Source organism: Bombina bombina, chromosome 1, assembly GCF_027579735.1.
Source record: "Bombina bombina isolate aBomBom1 chromosome 1, aBomBom1.pri, whole genome shotgun sequence".
Classification (NCBI taxonomy): Eukaryota; Metazoa; Chordata; class Amphibia; order Anura; family Bombinatoridae; genus Bombina; species Bombina bombina.
The window spans coordinates 67,054,445-67,077,579 of record NC_069499.1 but is presented as its reverse complement, the minus strand read 5'-3'; the positions used below and the strand labels follow the sequence as shown (position 1 = coordinate 67,077,579).

Genomic DNA, 23,135 nt, shown 5'->3' with positions numbered 1-23,135 from the left:
CTCTGAGAATTCTTCCGCAAGACAAAAGGATGTTGCTTGCACCACAATATCGTCCAAGTATGGGGCTACTGCAACACCATGAGTTCTGGCAATGGCTAGAAGAGCCACCAGAATCTTCGTAAAGATTCTTGGAGCAGAAGCTTGGCAAATCAAATGGGCAATTAACTGGAAGTGCTGGTCCAGGAATGCAAACCTCAGGAACTGAAAGTGGTCCCTGTAGATTGGAAAATGAAGGTAAGCGCCCTTCAGATCTATAGTGGTCATAAACTGGCCTTCCTGAATTAAAGGAAGGCTAGACCTTATTGTCTCCATCTTGAAGGAAGGGACACTGAGAAATTTGTTTAAGCACTTTAGGTCCAGAATTGGGCGGAAAGTTTGCTCCTTCTTTGGGACCAAGAAAAGGTTTGAATAAAACTCCAAACCTCTTTCTTCGATAGGCCCCCCGGGAAAAAAACATAATTTATGCTTACCTGATAAATTTATTTCTCTTGTAGTGTGTTCAGTCCACGGGTCATCCATTACTTATGGGATATATTCTCCTTCCCAACAGGAAGTTGCAAGAGGATCACCCAAGTAGAGCTGCTATATAGCTCCTCCCCTCACATGTCATATCCAGTCATTCGACCGAAACAAGACGAGAAAGGAGAAACTCTAAGGTGCAGTGGTGACTGGAGTTATAATTTTATAATTTAGAACCTGCCTGAAAAGACAGGACGGGCCGTGGACTGAACACACTTCAAGAGAAATACATTTATCAGGTAAGCATAAATTATGTTTTCTCTTGTTAAGTGTGTTCAGTCCACGGGTCATCCATTACTTATGGGATACCAATACCAAAGCTAAGTACACGGATGATGGGAGGGACAAGGCAGGAACATTAAACAGAAGGAACCACTGCCTGTAGAACCTTTCTTCCAAAACCAGCCTCCGAAGAAGCAAAAGTGTCAAATTTGTAAAATTTGGAAAAAGTATGAAGTGAAGACCAAGTTGCAGCCTTGCAAATCTGTTCAACAGAGGCCTCATTCTTAAAGGCCCAGGTGGAAGCCACAGCTCTAGTGGAATGAGCTGTAATTCTTTCAGGAGGCTGCTGTCCAGCAGTCTCATAGGCTAAACGTATTATGCTACGAAGCCAAAAAGAGAGAGAGGTAGCCGAAGCCTTTTGACCTCTCCTCTGTCCAGAGTAAACGACAAACAGAGAAGAAGTTTGTCTAAAATCTTTAGTTGCCTGTAAGTAGAACTTCAGAGCACGGACCACGTCTAGATTATGCAAAAGATGTTCCTTCTTTGAAGAAGGATTAGGACATAATGATGGAACAACAATCTCTTGATTGATATTCCTGTTAGAAACAACCTTAGGTAAAAACCCAGGTTTAGTACGCAGAACTACCTTGTCTGAATGAAAGATCAGATAAGGAGAATCACAATGTAAGGCAGATAACTCAGAGATTTTTCGAGCCGAGGAAATAGCCATCAAAAACAAAACTTTCCAAGATAAAAGCTTAATATCAATGGAATGAAGGGGTTCAAACGGAACACCCTGAAGAACTTTAAGAACCAAGTTTAAGCTCCACGGAGGAGCAACAGCTTTAAACACAGGCTTAATTCTAGCCAAAGCCTGACAAAAGGCCTGGACGTCTGGATGCTCTGCCAGACGTTTGTGTAAAAGAATAGACAGAGCTGAAATCTGTCCCTTTAGCGAACTAGCGGATAAACCCTTTTCTAAACCCTCTTGTAGAAAAGCTAATATCCTAGGAATCCTAACCTTACTCCATGAGTAACTCTTGGATTCGCACCAATATAAACATTTACGCCATATCTTATGGTAATTTTTTCTTGTCACAGGTTTCCAAGCCTGTATTAATGTATCAATAACCGATTCCGAAAACCCACGCTTTGATAGAATCAAGCGTTCAATTTCCAGGCAGTCAGCCTCAGAGAAATTAGGTTTGGATGGTTGAAAGGACCCTGAATTAGAAGGTCCTGCCTCAGAGGAAGAGACCATGGTGGACAGGACGACATGTCCACTAGGTCTGCATACCAGGTCCTGCGTGGCCACGCAGGCGCTATCAGAATTACCGATGCCCTCTCCTGTTTGATCCTGGCAATCAGCCGAGGTAGCAACGGAAATGGTGGAAACACATAAGCTATGTTGAAAACCCAAGGGGCTGCTAATGCATCTACCAGCACCGCTCCCGGGTCCCTGGACCTGGATCCGTAACAATTAAGCTTCGCGTTCTGGCGAGATGCCATGAGATCCAGATCCGGTTTGCCCCAACGATGAATCAGTTGAGCAAAAACCTCCGGGTGAAGTTCCCACTCTCCCGGATGAAAAGTCTGGCGTCTTAGGAAATCCGCCTCCCAGTTCTCTACGCCTGGGATGTGAATCGCTGACAGGTGGCAAGAGTGAGACTCTGCCCAGCGAATTATCTTCGAGACTTCCAACATCGCTAGGGAACTCCTGGTTCCCCCTTGATGATTGATGTAAGCCACAGTCGTGATATTGTCCGACTGAAATCTGATGAACCTCAGCTTTGCTAACTGAGGCCAAGCTAGAAGAGCATTGAATATTGCTCTTAATTCTAAAATGTTTATTGGGAGGAGTTTCTCCTCCTGAGTCCACGATCCCTGAGCCTTCAAGGAATTCCAGACTGCTCCCCAGCCTAGAAGGCTGGCATCCGTTGTTACAATCGTCCAATCTGGCCTGCGAAAAGTCATTCCTTTGGACAGATGAACCGGTGACAACCACCAGAGAAGCGAATCTCTGGTCTCCTGGTCCAGATTTAGCAAAGGGGACAGATCTGAGTAATCCCCGTTCCATTGACTGAGCATGCATAGTTGCAGCGGTCTGAGATGCAGGCGCGCAAATGGCACTATGTCCATTGCCGCGACCATTAAGCCGATTACCTCCATGCACTGAGCTACTGATGGGCTTGGAACGGAATGAAGGACACGGCAAGCATTGAGAATCTTTGATAACCTGGACTCCGTCAGGTAAATCTTCATCTCTACAGAATCTGAGTCCCTAGAAAAGGAACCCTTGTGAGTGGTAACAGAGAACTCTTTTCCACGTTCACTTTCCACCCATGCGACCTCAGAAATGCTAGATCTATCTCTGTATGAGACTTTGCATTCTGAAAACTTGACGCTTGTATCAGAATGTCGTCTAGGTACGGAGCCACCGCTTTGCCGCGTGGTCTTAGTACTGCCAGAAGTGAGCCCAGAACCTTCGTAAAAATTCTCGGGGCCGTGGCTAACCCGAAGGGAAGAGCCACAAACTGGTAATGCCTGTCTAGAAAGGCAAACCTCAGGTACCGATAATGATCTTTGTGAATCGGTTTATGAAGGTAAGCATCCTTTAAGTCCACCGTGGTCATATATTGACCCTCTTGGATCATGGGTAGGATGGTTCGAATGGTTTCCATCTTGAACGATGGTACCCTTAGGAATTTGTTTAAGATCTTTAAGTCCAAGATTGGTCTGAAGGTTCCCTCTTTTTTGGGAACCACAAATAGATTTGAGTAAAATCCTTGTCCCTGTTCCGATTGCGGAACTGAGTGGATCACCCCCATGATTAAGAGGTCTTGTACACATTGTAGAAATGCCTCTCTCTTTACTAGGTTTGTCGATAACCTCGAAAGATGGAACCTCCCTTGTGGAGGAGAGGTTTTGAAATCCAGAAGGTATCCCTGAGATATAATCTTTAACGTCCAGGGATCCTGCACATCTCTTGCCCAAGCCTGGGCAAAGAGAGAATGTCTGCCCCCCACTAAATCCATCTCCGGATAGGGGGCCCTGACTTCATGCTGTCTTAGGGGTGGGAGTAGACTTTCTGGCCTGCTTGCCCTTGTTCCATGACTGGTTGCCTTTCCAACCCTGTCTGTAACGAGCAGTAGTTCCTTCCTGTTTTGGAGCGGAGGAAGTCGATGCTGCTCCTGCCTTGAAGTTACAAAAGGCATGAAAATTAGACTGTTTGGCCTTTGGTTTGGCCCGGTCCTGAGGAAGGGCGTGGCCCTTACATCCCGTAATGTCAGCAATAATTTCCTTCAAGCCGGGCCCGAATAAGGTCTGCCCTTTGGAAGGAATGTTAAGTAGTTTAGACTTGGAAGTTAGATCCGCTGACCAGGATTGCGGTACCGGTGTGTACTGACGTATGGCGTGCCTGTATGGCGAATCCGGAATTTTTAGCCGTAAGTTTGGTTAGATGTACTACGGCATCTGAAACAAACGCATTAGCTTGCTTAAGGGTTCTAACTTTGCTCAAGGCCTCATCCAACGGCTCTGTGCGAATCGCCTCTTCCAGAGACTCAAACCAGAATGCCGCTGCAGCCGTGACAGGCGCAATGCATGCAAGAGGCTGCAATATAAAACCCTGTTGAACAAACATTTTCTTAAGATAACCCTCTAATTTTTTATCCATTGGATCTGAGAAAGCACAGCTATCCTCCACCGGGATAGTGGTACGCTTGGCTAACGTAGAAACTGCTCCCTCCACCTTAGGGACCGTCTGCCATAAGTCTCGTGTGGTGGCGTCTATAGGGAACATTTTTCTAAATATCGGGGGAGGGGAAAAAGGCACACCGGGTCTATCCCACTCCTTACTTATAATTTCTGTAAGTCTTTTTGGTATAGGAAAAACGTCAGTACACACCAGTACCGCATAGTATCTATCCAACCTACACAATTTCTCTGGAATTGCCACCGTGTCGCAATCATTCAGAGCCGCTAATACCTCCCCTAGTAACACACGGAGGTTCTCAAGCTTAAATTTAAAATTTGAAATTTCTGAATCCGGTCTCCCCGGATCAGAACCGTCACCGACAGAATGAAGCTCACCGTCCTCATGTTCTGCAAATTGTGACGCAGTATCAGACATGGCTCTTGTGTCATCAGCGTGCTCTGTCCTTAACCCAGAGCTATCGCGTTTGCCCCTTAATTCGGGCATATTATATAATACTTCTTTCATAACATTAGCCATATCATGTAAAGTGATTTGTAAGGGCCTAGATGTACTAGGTGTCTCAATCCTACGCATCTCCCGAGCGGGAGACGCAGGTACTGACACGTGAGGAGAGTTAGGCGGCATAACTTCCCCCTCGTTGTCTGGTGATAGCTTCTTTATCGGTACAGATTGACTTTTATTCAAAGCAATATCAATACAATTGGTACACATCGTTCTATTGGGCTCCACATTGGCTTTTGAACATGATGAACAAACAGTTTCCTCTGAATCAGACATGTTTAAAACAGACTTAGCAATGAAACTAACAAGCTTGGAAATCACTTTCAATAAGTTTACAAGCAATATAAAAAACGCTGCAGCGCTTCAAAAATACAGATATAATTAAACAATTCTTAACAAGAAGTGTATTATTAGCAGAGGATTGCACCCATTAGCAAAAGGATGATTAACCCCTCAATACCCAAAACGGATAAAACAGATATCAATTAAGATTTAACGCTTTTAATCACAGTCAGCACACTGTCACAGATCTGCTGTGACTGATTACCTCCCTCACAAATGAAATTTGCAGACCCCTGAGCTCTCTAGAGACGTCCTGGATCAAGGAGGAAGAAGCAGAAAGACTGTGCAATAATTTTAACTGCGCAACAAGGCGCTAAAACAAGGGCCCTCCCACTCCAATCACAACAGTGGGAGCCCTGATATAACGGTTTCCATGCAGAAAAATATGTTAGCCATGTGGAAAAAAATCATGCCCAAAGCGATTTATCACCAAAGTACCTCACAAAAACGAATAACATGCCAGTAAACGTTTTATTAAAAAATTTTTTTTTCAATGTCATGCAAAGCTATCACTAAGCCTGCTACCAGTCGCTACCACTGCAGAGAAGGCTTAAGTATTATTTCAGTGTTAACAGTATTTTCTCAGTCAAATTCTAGTCCCTAGAATATAACTCGACTGCGCATACATTTATCAGCCTGATACCAGTTGCTACTACTGCATTTAAGGCTGTACTTCCATCATACGGTAACAGCAGTATTTTCTTAGTCAATTCCATTCCCAGAAAATAAAGTACTGCACATACCTCATTTGCGGAGGACCCCGCATGCTATTCCCAGTTTCTGAAGTTACCCCACTCCTCAGAATGTTGAGAACAGCCAGTGGATCTTAGTTACGCCTGCTAAGATCATAGATAAAAAACGCAGGCAGTTTCTTCTTCCAAATACTGCCTGAGATAGAAAAACAGCACACTCCGGTGCCATTTAAAATAACAAACTTTTGATTGAATAATAGTTAAGTAAAAACTCCAGCTCCTCTCGCGACCTCCTTCTTTGTTGAGGGTTGCAAGAGAATGACTGGATATGACATGTGAGGGGAGGAGCTATATAGCAGCTCTGCTTGGGTGATCCTCTTGCAACTTCCTGTAGGGAAGGAGAATATATCCCATAAGTAATGGATGACCCGTGGACTGAACACACTTAACAAGAGAAAACTACTAAGGAGGATAGATCCCAAACGCACCTTAGAAAAGCATTCCTCTTTTCTGGTCTGGTGTAGACAGTTGCGAGAGAAGGAATATGCCCCTTGGTGGATTAGATTTGAAGCTTATATTGTATCCCTGAGTTACCACCTCCAGGACCCACGGACCCTGTACGTCCTTGAACCAGGCGTCTGATAAAAGAGAAAGTCTGCTCCCTAGACGATTCGATCCCGGATGGGGGGGCACCCCTTCATGCCGATTTTGTTTTCGGCGGGCTTCTTATTCTGCTCGGATTTATTCTAGGATTGAGCCGGCTTCCAAGTACTCTTGGGTTGCTCGGCCTTGGAGGAGGATTGTTGTCGTTGGGATTTGTCAGAACGAAAACGAAAAGATTGTCTTTTTTTAGATTTGTTTTTCTAATCTTGCGGTAGGAAGGCACCCTTGCCTCCGGTAACCATAGAAATAATGGAGTCCAGGCTTGGACAAAATTAAAAACTTTCCCTTGAAGGGAAGAGAAAGGAGTCTAGACTTAGAAGTCATATCTGCAGACCAAGACTTCAAGCAGAGCGCCCTGCGGGCTAGGACCGCAAAGCCAGAGGCCTTTGCATTTAGGCGAATAATTTGCATGTTCGCATCACAGATAAAAATAATTAGGAATTCTCAGAGCTTTAATTCTGTCTTGAATATCCTTGAGGGTAGACTCCACCTCAATGATTTCTGACAAAGAGTCACACTAGTAGGTAGCCGCTCTGGCAACCACAGCAACTGCAGCTTCCGGTTGAAACAAAAATCCTGTATGTTGAAACATCTTTCTCAGAAAGGTTTCCATTATCTTTTCCATCGGCTCTCTGAACGAAGAACTATCTCCAAGAGGTATAGTGGTATGTTTTTAGCAAGCGTAGAGATGTCACCATCCGCCTTAGGAATAAAGCCCCACAAATCCAGTTGAGAGTCCGGGACCAGGAACAACTTTTTAAAAGTTGACCAATTCTTTCCCATTCGTTCTTAATAATGTTCGCCATCTTAACCGGCACAGGAAAAGTCAAAGGAACTTTCCTGTCTTCGTAAACTGTCTAATTTAGGTATCATAGGTTCTTCAGGCAGCGTCGCCTCTGGAACCTCTAATGTAGACAGAACCTCCTTTTAATAAAAACCGCAAGTGCTCAATTTTAAATCTAAAGGACGGTTCCTCCGCAACAGGAGACTTAAGACGCTAAGGACTCCAAAAAAGTTCACCCTCTGAAGTTAAAGAGGTTAACTCATCAGATAACTGGGACATAATAGCTAAATCCGATAAATATTTAGATGACTCCGGGTCAGGAGAGCTACGTTTAACCTTTCTCTTGTGTTTCTTAGAGCGGGGTAATGCACGTGCTACTGCATGTGGAGTGGATAATGTAGACAGGATAGTAGCAGGCTTGTCTCCCTTCTTAGACTTTATAAAGGGGGTTAAGGCATGTGAAACATAATTGAGTGGGTGGGAAAATCACAGCCTCCTCACAATATAAACAGGTATGATTTAGTACAGAAGGTGTACCTTCTAACATGTCAGAGTCCTCCATAGCTCAGGTTATACCAGAAGGACAAAACATTTTTTTTATTTATTATAGAAAACTGCACCTTTATAATCCCAATGGCTGGGACACTCACCATCTCCTAGACCCAGACAGTTAACAGAAGAAACGCTCTCCTCAGGTTCAAGTATTAGCCAGAATGGAGAAAATTAACATAGATCAAACCCGGTCACATGGAGCGCAAGACAGTACTTCCCTATTATTACAAGTACAGCAAGTAATAGGAGCTGTGAAACTTAAAAGTGACACCTGTTTGTTCCAGCCAAAAATAGTCTTATCAGCCCAGGAAAAAATAATTCAAAGCAGCATGTAAATAATTAATACACTGATTAATTAACCCCAACTGTTCAATAAACCCCCTTCAGAGGATATTAACCCTGGATCCTATCAAGGTATAAAGGAGCCACACTGTGACCCTGTCATAGCGTTTTATGTGTAAAAATTTAAACAATCTTACCTCCAGGATTTATGCTGTGGAACAGAACACAGCCTCTCAAGTATGACAGTCTTATAACAGCGCTCCTGACATTGACATGAGTGAGAGAAAGCAGGCAGTGAAACTCGTCAACACTGATTGCTTAGGAGCGGTTAGCAGTAGTCTGGATGGTTTTGCAGAAAAACTTTCCCGGCATCTCCAGACCCTAACTTTCATCAATATTCTCACTGAGAGGTTGACATGACTTCTTAAAACTTCAGTCCTATCTCAAAGGGCAGATACCCTTTTTCAGGACTCTCTGATTCTTCTGACACTTCTCTGCTACCTCCTAACTAGACAAAAGGCAAAGAATGACTGGGGTAATGAGGAAGTGGGAGGGATATTTAAACATTTGACTGGGGTGTCTTTGCCTCCTCCTGGTGGCCAGGTGTTGTATTTCCCAACAGAAAGGAATCAAGCTGTGGACTCTCCCTATCTTAGGAAGAGAAAGCCATTTTTATCATATCAAATATACCATATTTTAACTGCAGCAGATTTCAAGTGGGTATTCTTTATCTATACCTCAAGACATATTTCATGAGTCGGGCCTGTTAGTGAAGATGGTGCCACTTACATGTTTATAGTGATCCATAGTCTTTTTGTATACATTTGTATACTAAATGCATGTAAACCTATATGCATTTCATTCTGCCGGGAGTTGAAATACATAACCTACAACAAAAAGTATAAGTCCTAATATCAGTTTTATAAAGATATTAAATTTGAATGCATAACTATATATTGTAAGCTACAGGAGAGGCTTTCTCCCAAACAGACATCTACGCCGTAAGAAGAAAGGAAGGAAGAACAAAAATCAAGTTTGCTTAGCTTGTGATTATCAATGATGAGTGTGACACTTGAACTGTCACACTGAAACAAGACGGTTCATGGCTTATTTTGTAGGTTAGGACAAAGATGAACAGAATGGTGCAGGGTCACATTTCCAGAGAGTAGGAACAGCAATGAGAAGTCTTAGTGTCTGGAGAAGGAAGGTATAATGATGAGAACTGATCAACATAGGTCAGCGGTTAATAAAAGGGGGTGGTTCAGGAAATATTTAGAGATAAGTGCAGAAATATAGGTGTGATGCTGTGAGCGTTATATGTTGGGGTCAGCATTTTTAATTGGATTATGGGTTGCATATGGGTAGCCATTGCAATGCACATCAGAATTTGGTCAGTGTATGTAGAGCGAAGGAGAGTACAGAATCCAGTGTTGCATATTCAACAACGGTAAGAGAGATATCTGGTGTAGGTTGTCTCTGAGACAGGGAACTCAGAAGAAGCTGTTTTTGACAGCTTGAGCTGGAGATAGTGGTAAGTCCAGAATAAAATTGTAGAGACATTCTTGGTTGTGGAAAGGAGCAGAGAAAGCAGGAAATTTGGCATCAGTATGGAGTTGGTACTAGAACCAAAAGGATATATATTTTTCAAAGGACTATGTATATATTGATAAAAGCAACAGACGCAAGACATAGCCCTGTGGTGCTGAGAGGCAGAGGATCTGAAGATATGCTGTTAAACAAATATGAGCAGTTGGAGGAAGTGAACAATGAGAGGACTTATGTATGTATAGTGCTTTTGAATGTGTTGGTGAATTACAAATAAATAATGGTTGTAATAACTATTTATTTATAAAATAAAGATACAAAGAGAACAAAGAAAAGTTAATAGGAGAAAAGTTGCTTAAAATAACACGCTCTATCTGAACCACGAAAGACAAAATTTGGGTTTAATATCCCTTTAAATTAACAAAAGTTTCACAAGAAAATTGTTTAAAAACACATAGAGTTGATAAAAACATACTAGTTTGTAATGGGTTATGGGGCATCAGGTGTGTATCTGCCCTCAACAGTAGAATTGAAGTACTTTTCTGATATCTGAGGCATAAAATCATAGACCACTCAGTAGTCTTCTTTACAGAGCTTTTAGGTTGTCTTTTTTTTTTTTTTAAATGAAGCGAAAAGTATTGATAATGTTTTGTGGCAAAACTCTTAAATGTATCATGTCTCCAAAGGAGGGCAGAACTTGATCTAGCGTATAGACAATGTGGAGATTGATATGCCAAGGAATTTTAGATAATTTTTTCCAAGTGATAATGTAATGAGCAATTCATTTTTGTCAATTTTATTTATTAAAACTAAAATTTGCATGTGTGCATTTCAATATTTGCAGTATACTTCAGTTACCAAAATTGCATATAGTAACCACTTTCACTGTATAGGCAACTACACACACTTGCTGCTCATGCATTTTGTACTGATTCAAATGCTGGACATGCATGTATGATGTAGATTGTCATTGCTGACGTAAAACACACCAGCGCTTACTCTTTTAAATGATGCACTTTTGATTGAGGTTGCAGAATCTGCATATGTGTAAATGTTCATGAAACACATGATAGTTTTTAGTAGCATTTTTGTTCAGAGGTATATTGCAAAAGTGCTTTTACTGAAAATTGTTTACATTTCATTTTTAGTATGTCACTTTTAAGTATAAAATTTTATAGAAAACTGTATATGCTGTTTGGTGGAAATATTTAATAGAACAATTTTCATTCCTTTTGTAACTTGCTATTAACCAACTGAGATAATGTGTGCATTCATATGTTGTACTTTCATTGTTGTAGTGAACGACAAGCTTTGGAACCAGTGTGTGTGACTCTTGGGGATCAAGAGACTGTGTGGACTCTGGATTCCAGTGGTAACCTGTGGTTCAGGACTGGAGTAACTCCAAAGAAGCCACAAGGAGAAGATGAACATTGGTGGCAAGTAGGCATTTCTGTCCATCTTCTTAAAAGTGTACTTTAGCTTTTTTTTATCAAATGTTGAGGTCTAAAAATGTATTGCGGAAAAACACTAATAGATCACGAAAAGGTGTGTGTGTGTGTATGTATGTATGTATGTGTATATATATATATATATATATATATATATATATATATATATATTTCTCCTGTTAAGTGTAGTCAGTCCACGGGTCATCCATTACTTATGGAATATTTCTCTTCCTAACAGGAAACTGCAAGAGAATTACCCAGCAGAGCTTGCTATATAGCTCCTCCCCTAACCTGTCATACTCAGTCATTCTCTTGCAGCCTAACAGATAGGAAGCTGTGAGAGATCTGTGGTGTTTTTTAACTTAGTTTTATTTCTACAATCAAAAGTTTGTTATTTTTAAATGGCACTGGAGTGTGCTGTTTATTCTCAGGCAGCTTTAGAAGAAGAATCTGCCTGGGTTTTTTTCTATGGCCTTAGCAGACGTAACTAAGACCCACTGGCTGTTTCTTATCTGAGGAAAAGTGAGGTAACTTCAGAGAAGGGGAATAGCATGCAGGCCCCCCCTGCAACAAATAGGTATGTGCAGTAAATTATTTTCTGAGGAATGGAATTGACTGAGAAAATACTGCTGATGCCATTGTAAAGTAAGTTCAGCCTTAAATGCAGTGATAGCGACTGGTATCAGGCTGATGTGTGTGTGTGTGTGCACTGAATGTATTTTCTAAGGAATGGAATTGACTCTGAAAATACTGTAAATACTGAAATAATGTATGAGCCTTAACTGCAGTAAATGCGACTGGTAGCAGGCTTATTAATAATAATACATAACTTTTCAAATGTATGTTTAAAACGTTTACTGGCATGTTAACCGTTTTTTGTGAGGTACTTGGTGATAAAACTTATTGGGGCTTGATTTTTACCACATGGCCATTTTTGTTTTCTGCATAGAAACAGTTTCTGAGCTTCCCCACTGTTGTAATATGAGTGGGAGGGGCCTATTTTAGCGCTTTTTTGCGCAGTAAAAATTCAGTCACAATCTGTCTACTTCATCCTCCATGATCCAGATCGTCTCTAGAGAGCTCAGGGGTCTTCAAAATCCATTTTGAGGGAGGTAATCAGTCACAGTAGTCCTGTGACAGTGTATTTGACTGTGAGAAAAACGTTAATTATATAATTGTTATCCGTTTTTGGGTACTAAGGGGTTAATCATCCATTTGCTGGTGGGTGCAATCCTTTGCTAACTTAATACATTTACTGTGAAAATTTGGTTGCTATAACTATTTTTGTTCATTGTTATTTAAACTGTGTCAGTTTTTCTGTGCTTCTTAAAGGCACAGTAACGTTTTTTATATTGCTTGTAAATTAATTTTGAAAAGTATTTCCAAGCTTGCTGGTCTCATTGCTAGTTTGTTTAAACATGTCTGACTTAGATGAATCTCTTTGTTCACTATGTTTAAAGGCCAATGTGGAGCCCAATAGAAATTTGTGTACCAATTGCATTGATGCTACTTTGAATAAAAGTCAATCTTTACATGTAAAGAAATTATCACCAGACGACGAGGGGGAAGTTATGCCGTCTAACTCTCCTCACGTGTCAGTACCTGCGCCTCCCGCTCAGGTGGTGCGTGATTTTGTGGCGCCAAGTACATCAGGGAGTCCCTTACAAATCACTTTGCAAGACATGGCTACTATTATGACAGAAGTATTATCTAAGTTGCCAGATTTAAGAGGCAAGCGCGATAGCTCTGGGTTAAGGATAGAGCGCGCGGATGAGATGAGAGCCATGTCAGATACTGCGTCACAGTTTGCAGAACGTGAGGACGGAGAGCTTCATTCTGTGGGTGACGGATCTGATCCAGGGAGACTGGATTCAGAGATTTCCAATTTTAAATTTAAGCTAGAGAACCTCCGCACATTGCTAGGGGAGGTATTAGCGGCTCTGAATGATTGTAACACGGTTGCAATTCCAGAGAAATTATGTAGGTTGGATAAATACTATGCGGTGCCGGTGTGTACTGACGTATTTCCTATACCAAAAAGGCTTACAGAGATTATTAGCAAGGAGTGGGATAGACCTGGTGTGCCTTTTACCCCTCCTCCCATATTTAGGAAAATGTTTCCTATTGACGCCACCACACGAGACTTATGGCAGACGGTCCCTAAGGTGGAGGGAGCAGTTTCTACTTTAGCTAAGCGTACCACTATCCGGGTGGAGGATAGTTGTGCCTTTTCAGATCCAATGGATAAAAAATTAGAGGGTTACCTTAAGAAAATGTTTGTTCAACAAGGTTTTATTTTACAGCCCCTTGCATGCATTGCGCCTGTCACTGCTGCGGCAGCATTCTGGTTTGAGTCTCTGGAAGAGGCCATTCGCTCAGCTCCAATGGATGAAATAATGAACAAGCTTAAAACACTTAAGCTAGCTAACGCATTTGTTTCTGATGCCGTTGTGCATTTAACCAAACTTACGGCTAAGAACTCCGGATTCGCCATCCAAGCGCGCAGAGCACTATGGCTTAAATCCTGGTCAGCTGACGTGACTTCTAAATCTAAATTGCTTAATATTCCTTTCAAAGGGCAGACCTTATTCGGGCCCGGCTTGAAAGAAATTATTGCTGACATTACGGGAGGTAAGGGCCATGCTCTACCTCAGGACAGGGCCAAATCAAAGGCCAAACAGTCTAATTTTCATGCCTTTCGTAACTTCAAGGCAGGAGCAGCATCAACTTCCTCCGCTCCAAAGCAGGAAGGAGCTGTTGCTCGTTACAGGCAGGGCTGGAAAGTTAACCAGTCCTGGAACAGGGGCAAGCAGGCCAAGAAACCTGCTGCTGCCCCCAAGACAGCATGAAGAGAGGGCCCCCTATCCGGAAACGGATCTAGTGGGGGGCAGACTTTCTCTCTTCGCCCAGGCTTGGGCAAGAGATGTCCAGGATCCCTGGGCGTTGGAGATCATATCCCAGGGATATCTCCTGGACTTCAAGACTTCTCCTCCACGGGGGAGATTTCATCTTTCAAGGTTATCAGCAAACCAAACAAAGAAAGAGGCGTTTCTACGCTCTGTACAAGACCTCTTACTAATGGGGGTAGTCCACCCAGTTCCGCGGACGGAACACGGGCAGGGATTCTATTCAAATCTATTTGTGGTTCCCAAAAAAGAGGGAACCTTCAGACCAATCTTGGACTTAAAAATCCTAAACAAATTTCTAAGAGTTCCATCATTCAAAATGGAGACTATTCGAACCATCCTTCCCATGATCCAAGAGGGTCAGTACATGACCACGGTGGACCTAAAGGATGCCTACCTTCACATACCGATTCACAAGGACCATTACCGGTATTTGAGATTTGCCTTCCTAGACAGGCATTACCAGTTTGTAGCTCTTCCCTTCGGATTAGCTACGGCTCCAAGAATCTTTACAAAAATTCTAGCATCACTTCTGGCGGTACTAAGACCGCGAGGCATAGCGGTGACTCCGTACCTAGACGACATTCTGATACAAGCGTCAAGTTTTCAAACTGCCAAGTCTCATACAGAGATAGTTCTGGCATTTCTGAGGTCGCATGGGTGGAAGGTGAACGTGGAAAAGAGTTCTCTATTACCACTTACAAGAGTTCCCTTTCTAGGGACTCTTATAGATTCTGTAGAGATGAAAATTTACCTGACAGAGGCCAGGTTATTAAAACTTCTAAATGCTTGCCGTGTCCTTCACTCCATTCCACACCCGTCAGTAGCTCAGTGCATGGAAGTAATCGGCTTAATGGTAGCGGCAATGGACATAGTACCATTTGCGCGCCTGCATCTCAGACCGCTGCAATTGTGCATGCTCAAGTGTGCAAGTCAGTGGAACGGGGATTACTCAGATTTGTCCCCCCTTCTAAATCTGGATCAAGAGACCAGAGATTCTCTTCTATGGTGGCTTTCTCGGCCACATCTGTCCAAGGGGATGACCTTTCGCAGGCCAGATTGGACGATTGTAACAACAGACGCCAGCCATCTAGGCTGGGGAGCAGTCTGGAATTCCCTGAAAACTCCTCCCAATAAATATTCTGGAGTTAAGAGCAATATTCAATGCTCTCCTAGCTTGGCCTCAGTTAGCAACTCTGAGGTTCATCAGATTTCAGTCAGACAACATCACGACTGTGGCTTACATCAACCATCAAGGGGGAACCAGAAGTTCCCTAGCGATGTTGGAAGTCTCAAAGATAATTCGCTGGGCAGAGTCTCACTCTTGCCACCTGTCAGCGATCTACATCCCAGGCGTGGAGAACTGGGAGGCGGATTTTCTAAGTCGCCAGACTTTTCATCCGGGAGAGTGGGAACTTCATCCGGAGGTCTTTGCTCAACTGGTTCGTCGTTGGGGCAAACCAGATCTGGATCTCATGGCGTCTCGTCAGAACGCCAAGCTTCCTTGTTACGGATCCAGGTCCAGGGACCCGGGAGCGGTGCTGATAGATGCTCTGACAGCCCCTTGGGTCTTCAACATGGCTTATGTGTTTCCACCATTCCCAATGCTTCCTCGTTTGATTGCCAAGATCAAACAGGAGAGAGCTTCGGTGATTCTGATAGCGCCTGCGTGGCCACGCAGGACCTGGTATGCAGACCTAGTGGACATGTCGTCCTGTCCACCGTGGTCTCTGCCTCTGAGACAGGACCTTCTAATTCAGGGTCCTTTCAAACATCCAAATCTAATTTCTCTGAGGCTGACTGCATGGAGATTGAACGCTTGATTCTATCAAAGCGTGGTTTCTCGGAGTCGGTTATTGATACCTTAATACAGGCTAGGAAACCTGTTACCAGACAAATTTACCATAAAATATGGCGTAAATATTTACATTGGTGCGAATCCAAGAGTTACTCATGGAGTAAGGTTAGGATTCCAAGAATATTGTCCTTTCTACAAGAGGGTTTAGAAAAGGGCTTATCTACTAGTTCGTTAAAGGGACAGATTTCTGCTCTGTCTATTCTTCTACACAAACGTCTGGCTGAAGTTCCAGACGTTCAGGCTTTCTGTCAGGCTTTAACTAGGATTAACCCTGTGTTTAAGTCTGTTGCTCCGCCGTGGAGCTTAAACTTAGTTCTTAATGTTCTTCAAGGCGTTCCATTTGAACCCCTTCATTCCATTGATATCAAGTTGTTATCTTGGAAAGTTCTGTTTTTGATGGCTATTTCCTCGGCTCGGAGAGTCTCTGAGTTATCTGCCTTACATTGTGATTCTCCTTATCTGATTTTCCATTCAGACAAGGTAGTTCTGCGTACTAAACCTGGGTTCTTACCTAAGGTAGTTACTAACAAGGATATCAATCAAGAGATTGTTGTTCCATCTCTGTGTCCTAACCCTTCTTCAAAGAAGGAACGACTTTTGCATAATCTGGACGTAGTCCGTGCCCTGAAATTCTATTTGCAGGCAACTAAGGATTTTAGTCAAACTTCTTCCCTGTTTGTCGTTTACTCTGGACAGAGGAGAGGTCAAAAGGCTTCGACTACCTCTCTCTCTTTTTGGCTTCGTAGCATAATACGATTAGCCTATGAGACTGCTGGACAGCAGCCTCCTGAAAGGATTACAGCTCATTCTACTAGAGCTGTGGCTTCCACCTGGGCCTTTAAAAATGAGGCCTCTGTTGAACAGATTTGCAAGGCTGCGACTTGGTCTTCGCTTCACACTTTTTCAAAATTTTACAAATTTGACACTTTTGCCACTTTTGCTTCCTCGGAGGCTGTGTTTGGGAGAAAGGTACTTCAGGCAGTGGTTCCTTCTGTTTAATGTTCCTGCCTTGTCCCTCCCTTCATCCGTGTACTTTAGCTTTGGTATTGGTATTCCATAAGTAATGGATGACCCGTGGACTGACTACACTTAACAGGAGAAAACATAATTTATGCTTACCTGATAAATTCCTTTCTCCTGTAGTGTAGTCAGTCCACGGCCCGCCCTGTTTTTACAGCAGGTCTAAATTTTAATTAAACTCCAGTCACCACTGTACCCTATGGTTCCTCCTTTCTCGTATGCTTGGTCGAATGACTGAGTATGACAGGTGAGGGGAGGAGCTATATAGCAAGCTCTGCTTGGTAATTCTCTTGCAGTTTCCTGTTAGGAAGAGAAATATTCCATAAGTAATGGATGACCCGTGGACTGACTACACTACAGGAGAAAGGAATTTATCAGGTAAGCATAAATTATGTTATATTTGCGCTCATAAGTTTACATACCCTGGCAGAATTTATGATTTATTGGCCATTTTTCAGAGAATATGAATGATAACACAAAAACTTTTCTTTCACTCATGGTTAGTGATTGGCTGAGGCCATTTATTATCAATCAACTGTGTTTACTCTTTTTAAATTACAATGACAACAGAAACTACCCAAATGACCCTGATCAAAAGTTTACATACCCTGGTGATTTTGGCCTGATAACATGCACACAAGTTGACACAAAGGGATTTGAATGGCTATTAAAGGTAACCATCCTCACCTGTGATCTGTTTGCTTGTAATTAGTGTGTGTGTGTGTGTGTGTGTATAAAAGGTCAATGAGTTTCTGGACTCCTGACAGACCCTTGCATCTTTCATCCAGTGCTGCACTGACGTTTCTGGATTTTTATATCCCAGGAAAGGGATATAAAAAGATATCCAAGGAATTGAGAATGCCAATCAGCAGTGTTCAAACTCTAATCAAGAAGTTGAAAATGAGGTGTTCTGTTGAAACCAAACCACGGTCAGGTAGACCAACTAAAATTTTAACCACAACTGCCAGGAAAATTGTTCGGGATGCAAAGAAAACCCCACAAATAACTTCAGGTGAAATACAGGACTCTCTGAAAACATGTGGTGTGGCTGTTTCAAGATGCACAATAAGGAGGCACTTGAAGAAAGATGGGGTGCATGCTCGAGTCTCCAGAAGAAAGCTATTACTACGCAAATGCCACAAAGTATCCCGCTTACAATACGCCAACAGCACAGAGACAAGCCTCAAAACTTATGGCACAAAGTAATTTGGAGTGATGAGACCAAAATTTAGCTTTTTGGCCACAATCATAAACGCTACATTTGGAGAGGAGTCAACAAGGCTATGATGAAAGGTACACCATTCCTACTGTGAAACACGGAGGTGGATCGCTGATGTTTTGGGGATGTGTGAGCTACAAAGGAACAGGAAATTTTGGTCAGAATTGATGGCAAGAAATACTGGAGGAAAATTTGCATTCATCAGCCCGGAAGCTGCGCATGGGACGTACTTAGACAATCCAACATGACAATGATCTTAAACACAAGGCCAAGTCGACCTGTCATTGACTACAGCAGAATAAACTGAAGATTCTGGAGTGGCCATCTCAGTCTCCTGACTTCAATATCATTGAGCCACTCTGGGGAGATCTCAAACGTGCAGTTCATGCAAGACAGCCCAAGAATTTATAGGAACTGGAGGCTTTTTCTTTTACAAGATATGACGAGTCCACGAATTTCATCCTTATGGGATTACGCCTCCTGGTCAGCAGGAAGTGGCAAAGAGCACCACAGCAGAGCTGTATATATAGCTCCTCCCTTCCCTCCCACCCCAGTCATTCTCTTTGCCTGTGTTAGTGATAGGAAGAGGTAAAGTGAGGTGTTAGTTTAGATTCTTTAATCAAGATTTTTTTTATTTTAAAATGGTGCCAGTGAGTACTATTTTTCTCAGGGAGAAATAGTCAGTCAATTAATTCCCAAGAGGAGTGGAGACATCTTATTTTTCTGTCCTGATGTTGATGATCTTAGCGAACATTATCTAAGATCCTGCTGGTTTCCACAGAGCTGTTGAAGGTAGTGTAAAGAAATATCTTCAGTGTGGAGAACCGTGTCGTGCTACAAGCAGCATTAAGGTATGTTCAGTCATTTGTTTCTGGGGAGACTAGATACATCAGAACAGGCTGACATTATTCCCTATCTGGGGAGGGGTAATCAGTATGCACTATATGAATGGAAATGGTGTACCTGGAATTCCCTTTTATATTGATTACTTATCAGTGTGTTTGGTGTTTCACTTATGCAAATTCTGTGTGGGCTGATCCTGGGAGATGCAGTTTGCTGCCTAAGGGCTGTCGTTATTATGTCACTATAACTGGCTTGAGAGAGAGCAATTTTCAATGATGTTGCGCTTTTATTATTAAAGTGTGTGTATAGAGGGGCACATGGCATTTTGAGCAAGATAAGTTGGGAAACTGACATGTTGGTTTTTCTTCCCATGCGGGTCTCAGTACGGCTCGAGTTACGCCCACGGTGGGCGGGGCCTAATTTTGCGCGCTCAGCCGCGCAGTATTCATCTTGATCGGCAGCAAGGTCCTGGGCTCCAGTGGGGGCCTAAGTCGTTTTGTACACGAAGGGGTACAGAGAGACTTGGGAGTGCTACTCAGCAGGATCAGTGTGATCTGGGGGCAGGTAGGCACCGCAGCAGAGCTCTGGCGAGGTGCAGGGGCCTAAAATTGATATATAACATTACCAAACAAGCGGAGCAATATTGTTAAGTTAATTTGGGCACATAATGGCATTTTTTATTGCTTCAAACGTTGTTTTGACTGATAACAGAAAAATTGTTGCGTTTTTTTTTTTTTTTAAAGGCGCAGTACACTTTTTAGTCAAAAATTTTGAGTATATGATTTCACAATATATCAAGTAAAGAACGACTATTCAGGAAAGTACATTTTCTATGTGTTTAGATGCCAATGTGGAACCCCCTCTTACTTTTTGCCCCTCATGTACTGAAAGGGCCTTACAATGTAAAGAAGAGATTTTCTTTAATGCAAATATGTCTAAGGATGCTTCTCAGACTGATGAGAATCAGGGTATGCTGCTACTTTCTCCCCAAGCATCACAACTTTTAACGCCCACCCAAGCGACACGTGTTCTTCAACCGCGTCCACTTCATTTGCTCTGCAGGATATGGCTGCAGTTATGTCATCTAACCTTACAGAGGTTTTATCTAAGTTGCCAGTGTTGCAGGGCAGACGCAGCAGGACAGAGGCCACTCTGATTCCTGCGACTTCTGATGCTTTGATGGCTATTTCCGATGTACCCTCACAGGGATCTGAATTGGGGGTCAGGGAACTTCTGTCTGAGGGGGAACTTTCCGACTCGGGAAGTGTGTTACCTCAGACGGACTTGGACGTAATGTCCTTCAGATTTAAGCTTGAACACCTCCGCCTGTTACTTCGGGAGGTTTTAGCGACTCTGGATGACTGTGACTTTATTGTGGTTCCACCAGAGAAATTGTGTAAGATGGAAACAGTCCCTAAGGTGGAGGGAGCTATATCTACCCTGGCTAAGCATACTACTATTCCTATTGAGGACAGTTGTGCTTTCAAATACCCTATGGATAAAAAGTTGGAGGGTCTTCTAAAAAAGTTATTTATTCATCAGGGTTTTCTTTTACAACCGACGGCCTGCATTGTGCCAGTTACAACTGCGGCGGCCTTCTGGTTTGACGCCTTAGAGTCTCTTAAGACTGAAACTCCTTTAGAGGAAATTTTAGATAGAATTAAGGCTCTTAAGCTGGCTAATTCTTTTATTACGGATGCCGCCTTTCAGATTGCCAAATTGGCGGCTAAGAATGCCGGATTTGCCATTTTAGCGCGTAGAGCGTTATGTTTAAAGTCTTGGTCTGCTGATGTGTCATCTAAGTCAAAGCTTTTGGCTATTCCTTTCAAAGGAAAAACCCTATTCGGGCCTGACTTGAAATAAATCATTTCTGACATTACGGGAGGTAAGGGTCATCTCCTACCTCAGGATAAAGCAGTTAAACTGAGGGGTAAACAAAATAATTTTCGTTCCTTTCGGAATTTCAAAGGACTCCCCGCTTCTTCCGCTAAACAGGAAGGGAATTTTGCTCAAGCCAAGTCTGTCTGGAGACCCAACCAGGCTTGGAGCAAATGTAAACAACCCAAGAAACCCGCTGCTGCTCCCAAGACAGCATGAAGGGGTGGCCCCCGATCCGGGACCGGATCTAGTAGGGGGCAGACTTTCTCTCTTGACCCAGGCTTGGGTAAGAGATGTTCAGGACCCCTGGACACTAGAAATCGTGTCCCAAGGGTATCAACTGGAATTCAAAAATTCTCTCCCAAGGGGGAGGTTTCTTTTTTCGCGATTGTCTGTCTGTAGACCAGATAAAAAAAGAGGCGTTCTTACGTTGTGTAAGAGACATCTCTACTATGGGAGTAATTCGTTCCGTTCCAATACTGGAAGTCTACAGCTGACTGCTTGGAGATTGAACGCTTGATTTTATCTAAGCGGGGGTTCTCTGATTCGGTCATTGATGCTTTGATTCAGGCACTTAAGCCTGTCACTAGAAAGATCGACCATAAGATATGGCGTAAATATCTTTATTGGTGCGAATCCAAGGGCTACTCATGGAGTAGAGTTAGGATTCCCAGGATTTTATCTTTCTTTCATGTAATTGGCAAGAGTCCATGAGCTAGTGACATATGGGATATACAATCCTACCAGGAGGGGCAAAGTTTCCCAAATCTCAAAATGCCTATAAATACACCCCTCACCACACCCACAATTCAGTTTTACAAACTTTGCCTCCTATGGAGGTGGTGAAGTAAGTTTGTGCTATGGTTATATGCGCTTCTCAGCATTGTTGAAGACCGATTCCTCTCAGAGTACATTGAATGTCAGAGGGACGTGAAGGGAGCATCCCTTATTTGAATACAATGATTTCCCTAACGGGGGTCTATTTCATAGGTTCTCTGTTATCGGTCGTAGAGATTCATCTCCTACCTCCCTTTTCAGATCGACGATATACTCTCAATTTACCATTACCTCTACTAATAACTGTTTTAGTACTGGTTTGGCTATCTGCTATATGTGGATGGGTGTCTTTTGGTAAGTATGTTTTTTATTACTTAAGACACCTCAGCTATGGTTTGGCACTTTATGCATTTATATAAAGTTCTAAATATATGTATTGTACTTATATTTGCCATGAGTCAGGTTCATGTATTTCCTTCAGCAGACTGTCAGTTTCATATTTGGGGAATTTAAACATTTTAAGAAATTTCTTATCTGGGGTTTAGTCTTTTTTTTCAATTGACTACTTTTTGCTATTGCGGGCCCGCGGGTGCGTCAAATGCTAAACTTTATTGCGTCATTCTTGGCGCGGAAATTTTTTTGGCGCGAAAAAATACGTTTATGACACAACTTCGTCATTTCCAGCATCATACGTGACGCCGAGACCTTTCACATGGCGGCATCATTAGTGACGCAAGTGTGTCATTTCCGGTTATTTTTGGCGCCAAAAAAGTTTACGTTACATTGTGTGTCATACTTGGCGCCAAATTTTTTTCATTATTTCAATACCCTATTGATGTTTGCCTCTTGCTTTTTTCTCTATCAGAGGCCTATGCTTTTGCATTTTTTCCCATTCCTGAAACTGTCATATAAGGAAATAGATAATTATACTTTATATGTTGTTTTTTCTCTTACATTGAGCAAGATGTCCCAATCTGATCCTGTCTCAGAAGTTTCTGCTGGAACATTGCTGCCTGACATCGGGTCTACCAAAGCTGAGTGCATTTGTTGTAAAAGTGTAGAAATGATTCCACCAAATGTCATTTGTAATAGTTGTCATGATAAACTTTTACATGCAGATAGTGTTTCCATCAGTAATAGTACATTGCCAGTTGCAGTTCCTTCAACTTCTAATGTACATGATATACCTGTAAATTTTTTTAAAAAAATTTCTGATTCTATTCTGAAGGCTTTGTCTGCATTTCCACCTTCTAATAAACGTAAAAGGTCTTTTAAAACTAATCATTTAGCTGATGAAATTTCAAATGACCAGCAACATAATAATTTATCCTCTTCTGTTGAGGATCTATCTGATTCAGAAGATCCT

General features: G+C 42.4%; 1 protein-coding gene across 1 annotated transcript in view; it reads left to right on the top strand.

Annotated features, from left to right (window-relative positions):
* The window catches only part of TECPR2 (tectonin beta-propeller repeat containing 2), a 608,030-nt gene that overhangs the window by 238,130 nt on the left and 346,765 nt on the right, over window positions 1-23,135 (top strand). The window contains exon 13 of the mRNA XM_053707105.1: window positions 11,119-11,260. Within this exon, the coding sequence (XP_053563080.1) occupies window positions 11,119-11,260 (142 nt within the window). The remainder of the gene's footprint in view (window positions 1-11,118; window positions 11,261-23,135) is intronic.